Raw genomic sequence first — 18,489 nt, forward strand, 5'->3', positions numbered from 1 at the left:
AGTTTCGTACCACTAAAGTTCAGGTAATATTTGTTTAAAAATTAAACACATACAACCAGAGTTCAAAAATTCTTGCTTTAAGCTTATGCACATATGAATGAAGTTTAAACATTTCTGATGGATGTATGAAGTTCATATTTGTCTTATTCAAGCAAAAATTTCAGACACCGCATGTTTGAGGCAGTTCCCATAAAGGTACACATACAAGAAAATTAAAAAAATGGATACAAATTAAACAAAGGATGTCCAAATAAAGAACCCATACATTGCATAAGTATTATGACACAAGGATCTTTTTTTTCTTTTTTGTAATCTTAGAATTAGATAAAAGAAACAGATTGAATTAATTAACCAAAATACTGTCTTGCAAAGTTTGAAAGTTCTTGTAAAAAGGAAAAATTCTATGTGAGATCAATTTAACAACTTAGTAAATTGTGATGTACAATAAATCATTCTGACTGATATCAGAAGAATCAGGTCTTTAAAGAGAAAACGATCTCTTATGACCACTTATAATTTGAATAGAAGAAAATGACCCCAAAAATCTCGTGTCCTGTGTTGTTTTATGACTGATCTCCTGTGAAAAGGGTCATAAATGGACTACAAAACCAAATCTCCCGTCTTCAAGTTGGATTGTGACTTGAGATTGAGACATGAATCTATTTGCAGTACTTCTTAAACCACACTCCAATGTTTAAAAAGCTTTCAAAGTCAGATTGTGGTCTGCAAAAGAGAGAGTGTATATGTAAGTTCACAATATTAAAGTGAAAGAGTGGAATGAAACTCAAAAGTAAAAGTCTGTATTGCTCCGGACTCTTCAAAAATGTCGTCAGGTGCGTGTAAGATCTTTCAAAAGTAGTGCATTTTTGGAGCATCTGACACAGACTCAACAACATTTTGGACCGTTCGAGCAAAACAACATTTTACCTATCAATTGCATGAGTGTCCTCAGGGAACACGATGACTTTAACCTCCACTCCTCCTTTCTCCTTCAACGCACGTGCATACTGCACATAATAAGAGTGAAAGACATACTTTCTTGAGTTATACATTGTATGGATATAATACCATAAGTTAAAACGTCATCAGTCATTGAGCCGGAACTAATAGTATTGTAATGGTTCTATTAGATCATATTAGCATTAGAGGTGTATACACATTAAGTAACCCGCCTTCATCTCACAGATTTACGTGGTTCATTGATTCATATTGCCGATTGGCATAGGCAGATATAACATTTTTGGTCCACAGATGATTGGCTACTTTAGCAGCGATCCTTTTACAACAGTTTATTAGTAAATACAAAACTTGAAGGTTGCCTTACAAATAGAGCCAACAAATAGATTCCACAAAGATATGGTCGTGTTATGGATGGATCCGTATTTCTTTTTCCATTTTTGATTGTTTATGGAAGGATCCATAGTTGTTCAGAGAGAATCAAAAGGTAGTGAAATAGACCATGTATCGACAGAGATACATAACCAATAAAAGGTGCAACTAGGAAAGATGATAGGGAATCACGATGGATATTCGTAACTGCGAATTTGCTCATACCATTAGCATTTAAGAACGAAACCTTATGTTCAACGAATAAAACAAAAAAATAAAAAGATAATAAGAAATCTCACTTGCAACCCAGTAGACATTGGTACACGGAGGTCCTTGGCACCTAACAAGAAAAGCGTAGGAGTTTTGACCTGCAAAATTGGCAAACACAAGGATGTTGGAGATGCATTCCTAATAGAGTCGGACCTCTCTATAACATCTCATTATAATGGTCAAGTTTTTTTTTTGGAATCAATTTTTCATGTTATGTTACATATAACCATGGTATCCGGGCATGTTATGTTATATTATATGTTTGCTATAACAACAATTCTCCATAGCAACCAAAAACAATCCAGACAACAACACCGCTATAGAGAGGATTGATTGTAACATGATCCGTGACTTGAAATCTAGCATGACTTATGACTTCAATCTATTCTGCAATTTAAGCATAGGCCTTTCTAGATAACTAACAGAAAGACAAATTGCTTAAAATGGAAGAATGCCGAATCCAGATTTAACAGAGGCGCACCTTGGAGACGTGTAGAATTGGTGATTTTCTGTAAAAGGCATCAAGGTGTTCAGCTGAAGTAGCCTCTGTAAAATTTGATTTACCCTTATCTCCAAATGTCTCTGCGTAGCACCAATCAGGTATATCCGATGTACCGACCATCAAAGCGAGGTTGCAGACAGGGTTCCTTGCAACTGCTGCTGCGAACTTATCTGGTGCCTGCAGAAATAGTAGTGGAACTGTCAGGCAATAGTCATTAAGAAGACAAGCTTGTCCAGCTTACTTTTATTAAGCGCCACAAATGTTTGTTGAAGGTTAGTAGGTGGTTGAGCGTTGTCGAGTCCCCTTATTAGTATTGCCATTATTACTCTCCTACTATCATATTTTTTCAATTGTAGTATTACTACTTGTTTTTGTTGCTTCAGTTATCATATTATGTTTCCCCTAGCGCTTTATTTCATTGTTGTGACTGCTTTTCATTTCCATATTCCCTTTTCCGAACTGCTTTGAGATGTGTTACTTGTGCCGAGGGTCTGTCGGAAACAACCTCTCTATCTCTACGAGGTAGGAGTAAGGTTTGCATATACTCTCTCTCCCCAGACCCCAATTGTGGGATTACCTAGGTATGTTGTTGTAAATGTTTGTTGAACAAAGCTGTCAAGGACCACAAGTTAAGAAAAATGGGTACATAGAAACCATAAAGACGGTGGCGTATTAGGAAATTGGTAGACCTGGCCAATCAAGTGAGTTGTCAAAAATCCACCATGGGAACCGCCAAGTACAGATATTTTAGATGGATCTGCAAGTCCCTTTTCAATGACATGATCAATAGCAGCAAGCACATCATTAACATCCTGCAGATTAGGGAAAACAGAGGAAAAACACTCTTAGGTTCCAAATGCTTAAGAGAATTATTATGAAAAAGAAGGAATTGTATTTCACATAACAAAAACATTCAAGCCTAAACAAAATTAAGGAAGAAACCTTTTCAAGGGAAAGAAAACGAAAAAACGGCAAACAAGTACCTGTGATCCAACTTTCCCAGGAAGAGATTGTACTGCTTCCTCACCAAAACCCAAGGAGCCTCTGTGAGAAGAAGAAGACATAAAAAAGTGCTTAAAATGTCCAAATAAAAATTTGAAAAGGAAGGATATCTCACGACCTATAATATTAGTCTAGCATCTCATATATGTTACAAGTATTTCACAGTTGGTGTTACATTTCAATAACCATTTGAATTAACAGAGGCATGAAGAAAGAAGTCAGTTATGTTGGTTACCTATAATTTACAATCAACAAGCTATAATCAAGTGAAGAAAGGAAAGCTAAGGACTTTGAGAAGCTTGACAATGAAACAGAATGAGGACCCCCGTGAAGGACTGCAATCAGCGGATCGCACACGTTACGACTCTGAGTCTTGGAGGATACAAAGATAGCCTCATACGGCTTGCTGGCACCTAACAAGAATAAAACTCATTGAAGATTATAGTAGAAACAGCAGATATTAGTAATCTAGAAGGATCCAAGCATCTATTGATCTGCAGATAGCATAAGAGGTCATAATCATATGTTGATCCATGAGTTTATAAAACTTCCCTTAAGCTCAACGGGGTTCTCACCTTTAGTAAGGTTCTCAGAGATATCCCTGACAGGAATCCTCATAATACTAAATTGGCGAGAAGACAGCAAAGATGTAACCTGTGAGCATTGTTGGGAACATTTAAATTTCAGAAAAGCCTAACTCACTAGAAAATGCCAAACAGAACAAACTAAGATGAAATACTAATCAAGAAAACAAAAGAAACAGAGAAAAACAGACTGACCTTTTCAGAGCATCTAGACATGGGGCTTGAAACATCTAACCAATTCCACGAGGCCTCTAACGAGGCCTTACGAGCAAGGGAACCATACTTGATTGCAGGAACATCAACAGGACTACTACAAACTTGAACCCGAAAAAAATGCCAGATTCTTTGATTAATGGGAATACTCTTATAGGAACCAATATGAAGTAAAGTATGAACACTGATTCTTACCAGCTATGATGTTGTCACCATCTAATGCAAGCACATTCCAAGAGAAACTAGAGTCTCCAGGGCTAATCCGTGTTATGTTTCCACTATTATTTTTGATAAAGACGCATTTCATTATTATTAACTCATTGGTACAGAAAAAGAATTCCTGCTTGAGCAGCAAAACATTTGGTTACCTTATCACATTTACTGAAATTATTACTTGTGTGCTGCCCCAGATAGAAGATAAAATCATAGTATATCCATCGGAAAGCCAAGGTCTACTAAGAACACTAAAGCAGTAAAGGCCAGGGAAGCAGCCATCTTCAGGACACATCACAATAGGAACCTGCAATTGCCACTTACAGCATGAGCAGGTGTGCTGACTGTAGGATAAAGCTCGGAATCAATACAAAAACAACAAAAACATACCCAGTGTAGTCCCACAAAGTGCAGTCTGGGGAGGGTAGAGTGTACGCAAACCTTACCCCTACCTTAGAGGTAGAGAGGTGGTTTCCGATAGACCCTCGGCTCAAAGCTCGGAATCAATAAAAAAGTAAATACTACTACTAAAATGGCTAATCATAACTAGCCTCAAAGTGCTGATGCAAGTAATCAGATCACAAAAAGTGAGTGTACCACATCAACAATAGTAGCATCTGGAGTTGGCGTTCCGCTGAATGACCAATCAATCCGATGAAGTGAATCAGTTGCAGAATGTGCCCAAGAATCTACTGAACTTCTAGCAGACAAGAACACAAGCGATTTTCCATCCGGGCTGCAACATTAATTGAAAAGACCAGTTAGTTACATTTTATCAAACAAACTAGCTGCAGGAGTTAAATGACATGAGAAGATGCAAGATTCCTTACACGGAACCAACTGATGTTATTCAAATGTTATCTTAAAGAGAAGGAATTAGGGAAATGGCTTCTTCATCAACACATCTCCTCTTCCCTTTTTTCTCTCTCCTTTTTATTCTGGGGACCAGGGGAGGGAGTAGGCCAGATAAGTAATTCAAGACAAACCTGAAACGAGGAAAGAAAGCACTACTTATGCTTTGTGTCAGCTTAATTGGAGATACATCGTTGGCTGCATTAGTTCTGAAAGTGACAAAAAGTCAATTGAGACTACAAAAACAGCAAAAATCAAATATAAGGGAATTCTCCACTAAATTAGTTCCCTATTTACTACAATCATGCAGTAACAAATGTAGCTATCCACAACATTTTCATTTCTGACAACTAACAAGTTACTTACCCAGATTGATGGACCTCTATATTTGAAAATGGAGCTCTAACAGCATACAAGGCACAAGGCCTGTTATAGCAATATTTTATACCCAACTTTCTAGTATCTGATGGCCACCCGACAAAAACCAGATATTGTTGCAAGCCTTCACCGGATGGAGCCCATACAACTTGTCCAACACTCAGTGACTTCCCGATTCCTTCAACAGGACGTACTTCTCCGCTGCACAAATTTATATTTAGGGTTTCTATCCAAAGACATCAAAACTCGATCCTTTTACCAGTCTGATATAAGAAAATATAATAAATTTTCAGACCTGTTGACATTAATGATGAAAAGAGCAGGTTGTCTTTTTCCAGCATAGGTTTCCCCCCACTCCTCTTCCCAGTCCCCTTGACCTTTCCAGCTCCCACAATCCTTATCTGTAGAATTCTCTTTTTTATAACCAAAAGTAGTAAATGTAGGCTTTGAGGGAGCTGGCTCCTCAGCGACATAAGCAATAAGAGTTTCATCGCTGTTCCATGATATTCCCTCAAACCTGCATTACAAATATTAACACACGTGGAGTCTGTAAATGGGGAGGTGAGGTAAGTAAACTAATGTTTAGTTCATATAAAAACTTACCATCCATCTGAATATACAGATCCATGGACAGATGCAGGTACGCAAAACTCCTTTTCCACCAAAGATGGACCCCAAATTTCAAACTTGGTCAGAGAATCATTTTCAGGATTTCTAACTACGAGAAGCTTTGAACCTGAAGGTGATGGAATCATCATAGACACATTGGACATCTCAATAGGGAATGCAGCCCATTGAAAGCTTACAGCATTTGTGCTTTCTTTTGAAATATGACAAGATAATATGTATCTCCTCTTCTTGTTGGCCAGGATATTTGGTTGGCTCATCGAGAACATACCCTGGGAACCTTGAAAGGTAGAAAAAGGGTTGCAAACTAGCAGCAGTTAAAGAATGTTAAGTGGGAGGGAAAGATTTTAACTAGAACTACACCATTTTTTATCCTCCAGGTTAGAGTCAATATAGTTCATCTACCAAAAAAAAGAGAATAAATAAGTAAAGAAATCATACCACCGTCAGATGTGAAAGTCCATGCCTTGTCAATGGTGGGGATGCTAGTGAAATCTTGGAGCAAACTAGATTGAGAAGAGTATTCTTCCTCAAAACTCACATCCAAACCCAAAGGAAATTCTTTAGGAGAGCTGGCTCCCACACTATTCATTTTGGAGAAAACTGAGAAACTTCGTCTAGTAATCAAACACAAAAAAGACCACCAATTAGTATAGAAAAATTCACAGTGATCACGGATATTTTAGTTCTCAATAACAAAACAACATCAGGAAACAGTAGACCTCCTCTCTACCTCCCCCCACCCCCCAGCTCGGATTTATACAGAAAAAGGGAGTCTAATAGTGATGGGCACATTTTTTCCATCTTGTGTGCTTACAGAATATCATGATAAGATGGGGTTAAGTAACGAAGAAACAAACAAACAAGTGTTTGTACTTCATTAGTGAAAGTTTCGAGACCGGTGGTGAAAGAACTCAAACAAATAACAACTAAATACTACATCATTTTGATTTTTCCACTACTCATTGGATAAATGGAACTTTCTCTTTTTATTTTTTCTTTCTTTTTATGAAGAAAAAAAAGGAATCTTTTCCCTGGTAATGTACGACTTGATTCAAGTAAAAATATGATCTTTTCGGAATCATTCACAAGAATCAACATTTGCACCAAGTTCCAATTCCTTTATCTCCTCCCCCAACCCAACCCCTCCCTTAAAGAAAATGAAAAGTTGCTAAATGGTATCTGAGGTTCTGAATGTAATCAATGTTGGGTTTAATTGATAGTTTGAATGGGAAATTGAGGGAAAAAGAAGTGGAGAGAAAAATGATTTGTTCTCTCTTGCTTTATTAAATAAGCTTTGGTCCCACATAGGTGGTGGAAAAGAAAAGTCTCCTACTTAAAAGTAGAAGCACTCCTTCATGTTGCTAAAGTGTCAAGAAGAGGGTCTCCCTCGCGCCGTCGTCGTCGTCGCTCGCTCGGCTCAGCTTCGGCTTCGGCTACGGCTACGGCTACGGCTACGGCTACGGATTTGGATTCGGATTCGGATTCGGATTTGCCGCAACTCGTTTCTTTTCCGGATTAATTTAAAAATATTTCCCTCCGTTTTTCCAACGGATTTTTGAAAGGTTGCAACCTTGTCCGAAAAGTTGCAAACCTTTTTCTCAACAGTCAAACATTTTCCCAACAGGTGCCTTTTCTTAAAAGGTGCAAATAGTCTATATATATCTATTAATCCTCAGAATGTTCCATACGAAATTTCTAAAATAACATCTTCTTCTTCTTCTTTCTGCACTTCCTAAAACTCGTGTGATATACAACCATCAAGTAGTTCGCAGTCACCATAATTTGCTGTACCGCTATTCTGGTGAGTAAATCGTTCTATCCTGGGAGGAAAGATTCCAAAACCTTTGGTACATTGAGAGGAATAATTTCCTTAAAGACACACTGTGCATTCAGTGGGCTCAGTTTCTTGTTCTTACATAATTTTACCAAAGGCTGTTCTTATTTTCTGTTCTGGTTCTATCTTTTATTTCAGAATTTATTATTGGTGTTTCATCATTTGTTTTCAATACACTTTACTAACAGTCAAGACAGAATCAGTATTATATAAAGATTTGAGCAAAACTATTAGCATAATCAAGATAGACAGAAAGGTAATCTACTTTTCGAGTACAAATTAATCTTTTTCACCATATGACACAAAATACAAAAAAATTCCAAGATAAGCTAGAGGAAATGGTAGAAAATCAACAGAAGAAGAACAAGAAAAAGACCCCCACCCTCAAAGAAAGAATCAGATAGTTCTGCAAAATGAAAACTTGCTAAATTCTATCTGAAATCACTGAATGTAATCAAGACAGAATCAGTACTACTATACGAAGATTTGAGCAAATATTAGCAAAACCAAGATAGACAGAAAGAGAATTTACTTCTTGAGCCAAAAGGGTCTGCAAGAAAGAGGCTTGTGCTGCTTGAGAAGTCGAATTTCAGACGAAAATGGGGTCAACAGATGAGAGTGAAGTAGAACTGAGACGGAGTGACTGCGTATTGCTGCTAAGGGAGAAAGTATATTATTCATCATGGTCCACAATATTTTACTTTTCAATCAGATTAACTCTTTTTTTTAGTTTAAAGTTTTTCATATTGGCCACTTTTTTATGAGACTCTAACATCAACTACTGAAAACTAAACGCTTTACTTCGGGTTTTAATTTCTCATCGTGATTTATAGACATTTGATGTCTATACAGGATATGAAATTTGAAGATATTTAAATGATTATTTCGTAGGAATGCTAGCTGATACAGTGAATATGAGTTGCGATGTTTATATATGTATAATTCAAATTAAAGAGTTTAATTATTATCGAATAAATCACAGTTGAGCACGATTTATAAATTTTTGTCAACCCCAACTTATAAATCGTTGTGATTGAGTTCAACTTATAAATCACATTTGTTGCTCTTTACCTAGAAATCACATTTGTGGACTCGATTATGACTTTTAATGGCATTTGCAGATTCATCTTATAATTAGTTTTTAGTATGTCTTATAAATATTTATCGATCTCGTTGAATAATATATTTAGGTCTTGATTTATACATGAAAATCTATTGAATCAGGCTTATCAATCACCCAGACCTCACGTTGTGGGATTTCACTGAATTGTTGTTGTTGTTGTAGGCTTATCAATCACATTCATGATCCTAGCTTATTAATAGCAATTATTAAGCTTGATTTATAAATTTAGACTTTTAACGACATCTAGCAATTAAAGGACTGCTTGTTTCTCCTTGATATCATCAAAGTATAATATACTCTAGTGGTATTAAAAAATAACTGAGCAGTGTTTTCATTGATTTTTGCTTCAATCCTTTGATGAGATTACTTAATCATCAATGATATATTACGGTATATCTACATACTATCATGGTATCGTCAATGTATGTTTCAGAATTCTTCAATATTTTAATTTTAAAAAGAGTCATAATTTAGATACAATTTTTTTAAAAAAAACTTGCAAAAAGAGAAAAAAAATTATTAAAATATATTTTCTACTAATTTAGAGTTTAATAAATAAGATCGTAAGATTCATAATTTTCTCTTAATTGTTTCTTATTTATTTCTTAAAAAAATCAATCATATATAATATTGATAGGATATCAATATGCCGATGAAGTACCACAAAAGATTAAACTCAATCCTATGTAATATCCCTATGGTATCAATATATCGATGGAGTATCACATAAAATTAATTCATAGTTATGATGCTGACGTTATGCACAAAATTAAAAAAGAAAAAGTGGGGGAGATGTGTAAATAGTCTGGATCATAGGTCCATTAAGAATAAATAATTTAGATTGAAATTCAATTTGAGTAAATAATTTTATTAATGGTCCAATTCAGGTAGTTTTCCTCGTTTCTGTGACTTATAGCCTATTAGATTAAGTTTTTGAAAAGTAAAAAATATTTATTTTTTGAATTTTATTTATTTATTTTAGAAAGTTGAGGTGTTTAATCCAATTTATTATTTTTTTTTGGCTAAAATTAAGTACTTTGAGTAACCAATTTTATAACTACCCAAAAGTGCACATTTTGGGGAAAATTTTACAATTTCCCATTTTCCGTTCCTTTTAAAGCTCAATAAATCTACTCCGGCAAACCCCCAAACGTAACTTCTCAGGCCAGAAAGTCTCCGGCATGGCGAACAACTTACCGGGGGTATATGCTTCCGACGATTTTCTCGATCAAATTCTGGCGATTCCCTCTTATGCTAGCCTTCTGGTAACTGATATTAGCACCGGTGCCTTATCGGAGACAACGTCGTTGAATTCAGCATCTGGTATCTCTCAGCTCCAGCAGCAGACGCTGTTCCCGTTGGGGTTAAGCTTGGACAATGTCTCTGCTGATGCCAGCAACGCCAGTGGCTTTGCAGTGAAGCCTGTAAGCCTACTACTTCCTCGATTCCAATTTGTCTGACAATTCACGGAAAAGTATGTATAATATAACAAAATTACCTTTTTCACTTGTTCATCTGAGAGTTCATAATCAAGGACGAAATAAAAAGGAATAATGCATAGATAGAACTTTAACTTGGTCTCAATTTGCAACTAAAGTCTTCAATTTTGAGTATGCTCATCTAAGACACCTGAACTCGTCTTCACTATGTTAGTTGAACACTCCAACTTACAAAATGATCATCTAGACACCTCCAAAATTTATATGCTACATAAGCACCGAGTGTCCACGAGACACAATGTGTTAGTTGAGTCTAGATGTGCACTCTCAAAATTGAAGTGCTTACTTGTCAGTCGAGGCCAAGTCAAGTTTGAGTGTCTGTCTATGTGTAATTACAAATAAAAATGTAAATGTTGGTGTTTATGAATGTGGAGATATGTCTTTTTTCTTCCTTCAAAAGATAAAAAATGAAAATGTGCCAAACACAAATTGACAATGAGATTTTCTCTATTGTGAAAATTTTGAATTCAATTCATATTATTTTAGAGTTTTTTTGTTTACATCTGTTTTGCAGTACCTCCTTGATGATACTTGCATTAGCGAAGTGTACTTAATAAAAAATTCACATTATTTAGACTTTAGCTGGTGTGGAGAAAGAACTGGATATGCATTTCAAAAGGGGTAAGCTCAGGAGATAGTACCGTCTTTTTATTTGTTATTCATGTTCTTTTGCAGGAAAGAGAAGCAATGAACATGGGAAATTTATATCCAGGTTTAGAACATTTGCAATCTCATGCTGTTTGCCACAGTGTTCCTCAAGTTCACCAAGTCCAGGTTATATATTTCTGTTTTTTCACTACACTATTGTTTCATGGTAGTTACATTTTTATTCATTTAGACTAGTATTTCCATATAATATCAGCAAACTTAAATAAATCAATTTAAATACTTTAGGTAAAGTAGCTGTTGAGAATTTAATCACTAGTATGCTTGTTGGAAACCTGGTTTTGCTCATGATTTGATACAGGCCCTTGTAGTAAGATTGTTATTGTTTCTAGAGTTTTAGTTTGGTGACAATGAAGGGGACAGATTGAGTTTGAAGAATGTAATAACTACGCAAATATAGAAATCATCACTACTATCTCTACATAACAGAGATAATAGAAATCGTCTTCAAGAAGCATCGACTCCCAATAGACCCAAGGGTGTGGTCTAGTGGTCAATGAAGTGGGTTGAGCACCATGAGGTCGCAGGTGCAAATTCCAACAAGGCAAAAAAACTAGGTGATCTCTTCCCATATGTTCTAGCCTTTGTGGACAGAGTTATTTGGTACTTGTTGTTGTTGGGAGGTAGCAGGTATCCTGTGGAATTAGTCGAGGTGCTTGCAAACTGGCTTGGACATGACAGTTATCAAAAAGGAAAAAGGAAAAAGGAAAAAAGAAAAAAGAAGAAGCATCAACTCCCAATATAAAACTTTTCAGGCTGCTGAATCTTTTTTGGCCTCTTAGCTTCATATACTTAATGTTCCTAGTAAAGGTGTATAACTTGAACCTTTTGTTCCATGAGAAGATGTCTATTCCATTTGTGTACTTCACATTATCTAGACACCCTACGCATGGCTATGGATCATATGGAAGGGGAGAAAGTGAAAGGCTTTATTATATTCTTTTGTTTCTTCCTTTTGTGATAGTTAGTTTCTAAAATCTTGAGTAATAGTGGCAATTTCAGCTCAAAATTGTTTTGAACCGCCAAATCATCCATGTTAAAACCATATTTAAACCACCCATTTGGAATATGGGTTAACATGAGTACACCCACTTTTCAAACTGTAATGTTTTTAGCATTAACTTTACGTATTTCATTTACCCTCACTTCCTAATTCCAGTTTAATTGCATGCAATAGGCTTGACAAGTCTTATGTTGATATGTTTTTTGAAAAATGTGGCGTCTTTGTCAGTTTGGGATTATATCAATTATTTACTAATAGATCTCGTAACTTCTCTTTGGTTCTTGCAGCCTTTTCAAGGCCACCCAACATCAAGCACAACACTAACTATACCACATCAACCTGCAGTTCGTCCTAGGGTTCGGGCACGAAGAGGACAGGCCACTGATCCACATAGTATTGCTGAGAGGGTACTATGACTGATAGATGAGTTTGTCTGGAGAACATTAAGCTATGTTAATTGTCAAAAAAAATTAAAAAATTCAAGTTTTGTTGTAAAATGTGGGGGCCTGTGGATAATGCTCTAGAAAAAAGTGCCTGAATAATGTGTCTGTCTCCTTACAGTTAAGACGAGAAAGGATATCAGAACGAATAAAGGCTTTGCAGGAACTTGTCCCCAGCTGCAATAAGGTGTGCTCTATTCTCTTGTTTCCTCAAATTCCATTGATGAGCATTCATTTTGTTTGTTGCAACAGATAACAATTTAGGCACATTCAATCTTAAAGATGTATATTCCAAATAATGGAAATATTAACTTTTGTGCTGACCCATCGCTTATCATGATGTTAATATACCAATACGTAAAATTGGAAAAAATAGTAATCTTTTGTTATAACAACTTCCTGTTGGAGTTGAGTGTTGCTTAATGGATTCAAGTTACTAAATATGAAAATTGGCTGCAATTTTCAGACAAATAATTTCTAAACTTCCTTTTAAATGGTATTTCTAAGAATTGGCTTACCTCAGTTTGATTTTTAAAGATACAAGTTGGTGTTATTCAGTTATAGATGCAATTCAAAAGATGTCGTAGCTTGTGGTATAATATTCTCTTTCTGTCTTGCCAGACCGACAGGGCAGCAATGCTTGATGATATTCTGGACTATGTGAAGTTCTTAAGGCTTCAAGTTAAGGTAATTTTGTCAGTCATTATCAGAAAAAAAGTATTAAAAAAAAGTAAGGTAATATGACGGTCAACTATTTTTCAACTACTAGCTTATCTGGTGACTCTGTCGTCTAGCCATTATATTCCATGACAAACATCTCTAAAGTTCTTGCAATTTCGAGTTATCTACAACGGTACTGGTTCTTCTTGCTTTTCCTCTGCCATATGATTCCATTCTTGTTTTGGATAATGGAACCAGTCTATTGAAATGGGAACATATTAAACCACCATCCCCACAAAAAAATAAAATAGTTTAAGCCATTCTAAGAAGTTCACAATCTGTTTGTGAATTTTCATGGCGGTGTTTAATAATTCTTTGTTTGAGTATATCTTTGCCAACCTCAACTAGCTTTGATTGAGGTTTATTCTATTGATAGATCAATTGAATAGTTTTTTGGATGGTTTTTTCATTCTGTGAGTTGGGATGAAGTGGTAGCATTGAAGGTTATTGACTTAACATTAACTTAACCGTACACTGTGAAGGATTAAGCACCATGTTTCCATTAATTTATTTTGCTTCCTTGCAAGTTTAATGCACCGTGTAGTTTGCTAATGAGCAATAACACTCTTAGGGGTTGTTTGGTACGTGGGATGGGATAGACAAAGTTATCCCATAGATTGGGATATCCTATGGGATTAGTTATCCCACCATTTATCCCGAGATTATTATTCCTTATCCCCATACCAAATGACCCTTTAGTGATTTCAATCTTTGCTTGATAATTCAAACTGCAGGTTATCCTTGCATCAACCATTCTAAAAGTGTTTCAATTTTCAAAATAAAAAAGGAAGAAAGAATCTCGTCCAAAACTGGCTCAACTTGTTTGTTTCTATCATTTGAAATTCTTTTTCTTCTTTTCCCTCCCATTGAACAAATAACCTCGCTGAGGACGGATGGTGGCTCTTAAAGTCTTGTCTTGTCAAAACACCTATGTAATGATTTTACTGGCGAAATCTTTAGTTGAATAACAATGATCATCATCTTAGTCCTGCTTAAAGCTCTTAATCTTGTACCATTATACTTTGTTTTGGTCATCATTGCAATTATTAATGGAGTTCTGGCTGTAGTAAAGGTTGGACAAATTAAATACACAGATACCCCCCCCTCCCCATTTGTTCTCCCAAACATGTTGGTCGAATAAATGATTTGCCTTAAATCTGCCTTAAGGTACTGAGCATGAGTAGGCTGAGAGGAACTAGCGCGGTGGCACAACTTGTTGCTGATATTCCATTGCAGACTGTTGAGGTAATGAACATCATCACTCTTTTCTGCTTCTAACTAACTGAACATCGTTGAAAATACCTCTATAGTTTCTGATAACTCAACTGTAAGATTGCTACTTTTGCTCCAAGACTTCATTGTTTCGCCATTATTTTAGGGAGACAGCTGTGAAAGTCGATCCAACCAGCACGTCTGGGAGAAGTGGTCCAATGCTGAAACAGAACAAGAGGTAGCAAAGCTCATGGAGGAAGATGTTGGAACAGCCATGCAGTACCTTCAATCCAAATCACTCTGCATCATGCCTGTTTCACTTGCTGCACTTATCTATCCTACTGAACAAACTGATGACCAATCAATGGTCAAGCCGGAACCAATGGCCCCATCGTAGACTTCTAGCTTATTGCAGGTGCAATCAAGAACTCCTTATTTCTTTTTGGCCCATCCTCCTTTATATCCTTACCTATAATCTCTTGTATTACCCTCTGAATCCATGGCAACGCAATCAAAGTCAGATGACACAATTTTTGCTTTTAGCTCAACCATTGGGGCCTTTTTTCAACTTTCTTGAGTTTTGTCACCCCCTGAACCAAGGCAACACTTAAGAAAGAAACCAAACCATCTGTATCATTTTAGGGAGGAGTGCCTTTTTCCTTCAAATTCTCTGTTATTAGCTGCTAGTTCCCCCTTTTTTCTTGTGGGTTGTTTGGGACTCCTTGTATCTTTTTTATAGTGGATAGCTAGGTATTATAAAAGTGATCAACTGGTGCTTTGTAAAGTGTAGTGTAAATTAAATATGGAGAACTCGACTTACTTTTCATATCAAGAATTGAAAAGCAAAAATACGATGTGTGTTTGTACCATTGGTTTCATAGCTACAAAAAAAAATACAGTTTGTATGTTTGAAGGGGAGATTATCCCAGTCTCAAAAAAATATACAGGATTTATAAACCACCATGGTTTATTCCCTGCTATATATATGATGTTACAACAAGAACAAAAACAAAAAAGTAACTGTAATTACTAAATTATTTTTATGTTTGATTACAGTATTTCAAAAAAAAAAATTAAAAAATCAATTTCATGATTATTCTAAAGAGAGAAATCTTCATAAAAAGCCTCAAAAAATGAGTGAAATTCTTCACATATATATCATTGTCCACATGATCCCAAGCCTCTTGCTTCTGATCCTTTCATTATCCTCAGCCTCTTGCATGATGACATGAACATTCTGCAATATCCATGAAAATAATCTCAATAAAATCTATGCTTAGACATGTAACTTATATAAATTTAAGTTATATACATTGACACTGTAAATATTTTTTGCACGACCTACAAAATTTAACTTATTATAACATGTTAATTAGTTACCATTTTTATCAAATTACCAATTATAGATATATCACTCAAAAATTAACTAAATGTTTAACTAACTCACTCCCGACCAGTGCAACTTAACCTATTTTCTTTATAAAAAAAAAACATATATAATAATCTATCTTCCCAAAATTTGCTTATAATTACCTTATAGTAACCTGATTGTGGAACAATTATTTAACAACGAGTGGAGTGGGGGTGGGGGGCAAGGTTCAAGAACTTACTCTCGACCAATGCAGTTTAACCTATATTATCAAATTAATTATTATTTTTATAGGATTTATCAATCATATGTATTTCCTTACAATTACCTTATAAATGACCTGAATGTGTAACTAATTTTTAATGGTAATGGTTTGGGTGGTGGAGGTGGAGGCAGATTCAAAAACTTACTCCCAAGGAACATCTCCAACAAGCATCAAATCACCATCTCTATCTTCATAAGCAGGTGCAAATTCTGACCCTTCATAGCCTTCCCTCTCTAACTTAAGACCTTTGATTAAAAGAAAAGGAATTTTATTTGTTGATTGTCAAACCACAATTTTTGATGGTTATTAAAAATAATTATTATAAAAAGGGTAAGTAAATAAAAAACATTAATTGAGAAATGTGTGGCATGTTATATTGTTTTGTTTCTTTTTTTAAAAAAAAAATTAAGAAAATCTTTGACAATAAATTCAAATGAGGAAGATATTAAGGTAATCTACGCTAGTTAGTTGTAAATTTTTTCTAATTACTTTGTAGATGCACTAATTTTATGATATTATACTCACCCATCTCTGAAAATATGTCGATCTCCCCTTTATTTAATTTTTTTTCTGACAAAAATCACTCATGAGATGATTTATTGTAAATAACATTTATACCTTGAATTAATCAAAAATTATTTTTGAAAATACATATAAGTAGCCACCTATCCTTTTAAAGAAGGATATTGTAATTGACACTCATTTATATTAGATACGAAATATAATAATAATTAATTAATTATTGACTCAATCATATAAAATAAATTATTAGTCTGGTTTGACCAGCTCTCTTATCAATTCATTCAACAAATATTATTAATTTTTTTATATATTATTTTCTCCATTAATAACGGTTTTTGTCACTTTTTCATTATAGCAGATTGAATGTACGGAAAAGGGCCTAAAATGTCCTCGAATTATGAAAAATGGTACAAAAATACCCCTTATTCATCCATTATGCCTAAAATACCCTTGACATTCACATTTAAGTCCAAAAATAGCATTTTCTTTAACGGAAAAGGGCATTTTAGGCCCAATTGATGGATGAGGGGCATTTTTGTACTATTTCCAATAGTTCGAAGGTAATTTAGTTTCTTTCAACAGAATTTTAATTAAATAATTTGAATAATTTTTTAAAACATGTGGTGGTCATCTATTGGTTATAATTTAATTATTTAAAATTAATTATAAATCAAATTTATTTAACAGAATTTTAATTAAATTACTGGCGAACTATTAATATTTGGTAAGCCAAATGATTTTGAGCTTTCTACATCAAAAAAATGATTCACAAAGTGAGAAGCAGCTGATACAAGAAAGCAAAAATTTTGAAAGAGATTTGGCTGAAAACATTAACAAGTTACAATCAAAGATTAGAGTTAAAGAGACTGAATAAAGGGCGGTCTGATAAACTAAAACTTCCGTTATGCACAGGATTCGGAGAAGGGAGTTAAAGCTCCTGTACTTAAAATGACTTCAACCACACCATCTAATTGGTTGAGTCTTTAAGTGAAAATTATGCTATAATAAATCTAAATAATATTTTATTGTGATCTATATTCATATATAAAATGATATGTTAAAATTTGAGACATGAATTTAATGTTGTTTATTGTTTACATATGTTGTCCTTTCTAAACTTATACTTCTTATTTTCACTAACTTTCTCATTTCACACGTAATCCGCTATAAATAAAAAAATATAATTAATATTGTTATTACATATTATAAAAGTTTGGATAGTGATACTAGTATTTCACAAGAATATAACGAAATTAAGTTTTTTTGTTTGAGAGTTTATTATGTTGTGTCAGCATTTTATATAATTCAATATTATTGAAATAATTTTTGCTTATTGAAAATTCAAATGCCTCTTCTTTAACGCTTTGGCCTGATTTCCCTCCTTCCCTCCCACCATTCCAATCATATCGGTTTTTCATCGATATCGGTACGATTCGATTAATTTTTTTTTTTTTTTAATTTTTAAAGTATCTCTTCAAAATATATTATTATTAAAATATTTCTTTCGCAAGTATGTTCGAACCACTTCAATTCTTCACCAAAAAAGCAAGAATGTAAAACCTTGTTGCCGTATTGTTTGATCTTAAATATTTAATAGGAGTACTTGCATAGATTTTGCCGTATTATTTGATGGAGTATCTATTATAATATCTTTTAATTTTAAATCTAATAAATTAAAGAATAATTAAAAAGTAAAGACCCAAAGTCGTCCAGTCATCAGAGGCCTAGGACCTAGGTTATATTTATATTTGAAAAATATTATAAAATATATCTATTTATTAAATTTAACATATTGTTAATATATAAATATATTTACATTCATGTAAGGTTATTCGGTTTGGTTCGATTTTTTTTTGGTTTTTC

General features: G+C 34.5%; 2 protein-coding genes across 3 annotated transcripts; one reads left to right on the forward strand and one right to left on the reverse strand.

Annotated features, from left to right (window-relative positions):
- Positions 1-325: 325 nt before the first annotated feature.
- LOC129895111 (acylamino-acid-releasing enzyme-like) lies at positions 326-8,591 on the reverse strand. The gene is made up of 18 exons (XM_055970762.1): positions 8,340-8,591; positions 6,412-6,587; positions 5,947-6,250; positions 5,639-5,860; positions 5,332-5,544; positions 5,100-5,174; positions 4,711-4,849; positions 4,269-4,420; positions 4,096-4,178; positions 3,883-4,004; positions 3,679-3,757; positions 3,339-3,516; positions 3,085-3,145; positions 2,791-2,913; positions 2,081-2,278; positions 1,629-1,697; positions 928-1,007; positions 326-723 (listed from the first exon to the last, which is right to left on the reverse strand). The coding sequence occupies exons 1-18, from the start codon at positions 8,489-8,491 to the stop codon at positions 660-662; spliced, it is 2,490 nt and encodes an 829-aa protein (XP_055826737.1). The 5' UTR covers positions 8,492-8,591; the 3' UTR covers positions 326-659.
- Positions 8,592-10,008: 1,417 nt separating this feature from the next.
- LOC129896074 (transcription factor UNE12-like) lies at positions 10,009-15,492 on the forward strand. Of its 2 annotated transcripts, XM_055971889.1 has the most exons (7): positions 10,009-10,354; positions 11,105-11,203; positions 12,386-12,505; positions 12,660-12,725; positions 13,160-13,225; positions 14,426-14,503; positions 14,637-15,492. In XM_055971889.1, exons 1-7 carry the CDS (start codon positions 10,112-10,114, stop codon positions 14,865-14,867), a joined length of 903 nt encoding a protein of 300 aa, XP_055827864.1. In that variant the 5' UTR covers positions 10,009-10,111; the 3' UTR covers positions 14,868-15,492. The 2 variants fall into 2 exon arrangements, with proteins under 2 accessions (XP_055827864.1, XP_055827866.1); XM_055971891.1 differs by lacking the exon at positions 11,105-11,203 and having other exon boundaries at positions 10,010-10,354.
- The last annotated feature ends 2,997 nt before the right edge of the window (positions 15,493-18,489 follow it).

This window comes from Solanum dulcamara, chromosome 7 (genome assembly GCF_947179165.1).
Source record: "Solanum dulcamara chromosome 7, daSolDulc1.2, whole genome shotgun sequence".
NCBI lineage: Eukaryota > Viridiplantae > Streptophyta > Magnoliopsida > Solanales > Solanaceae > Solanum > Solanum dulcamara.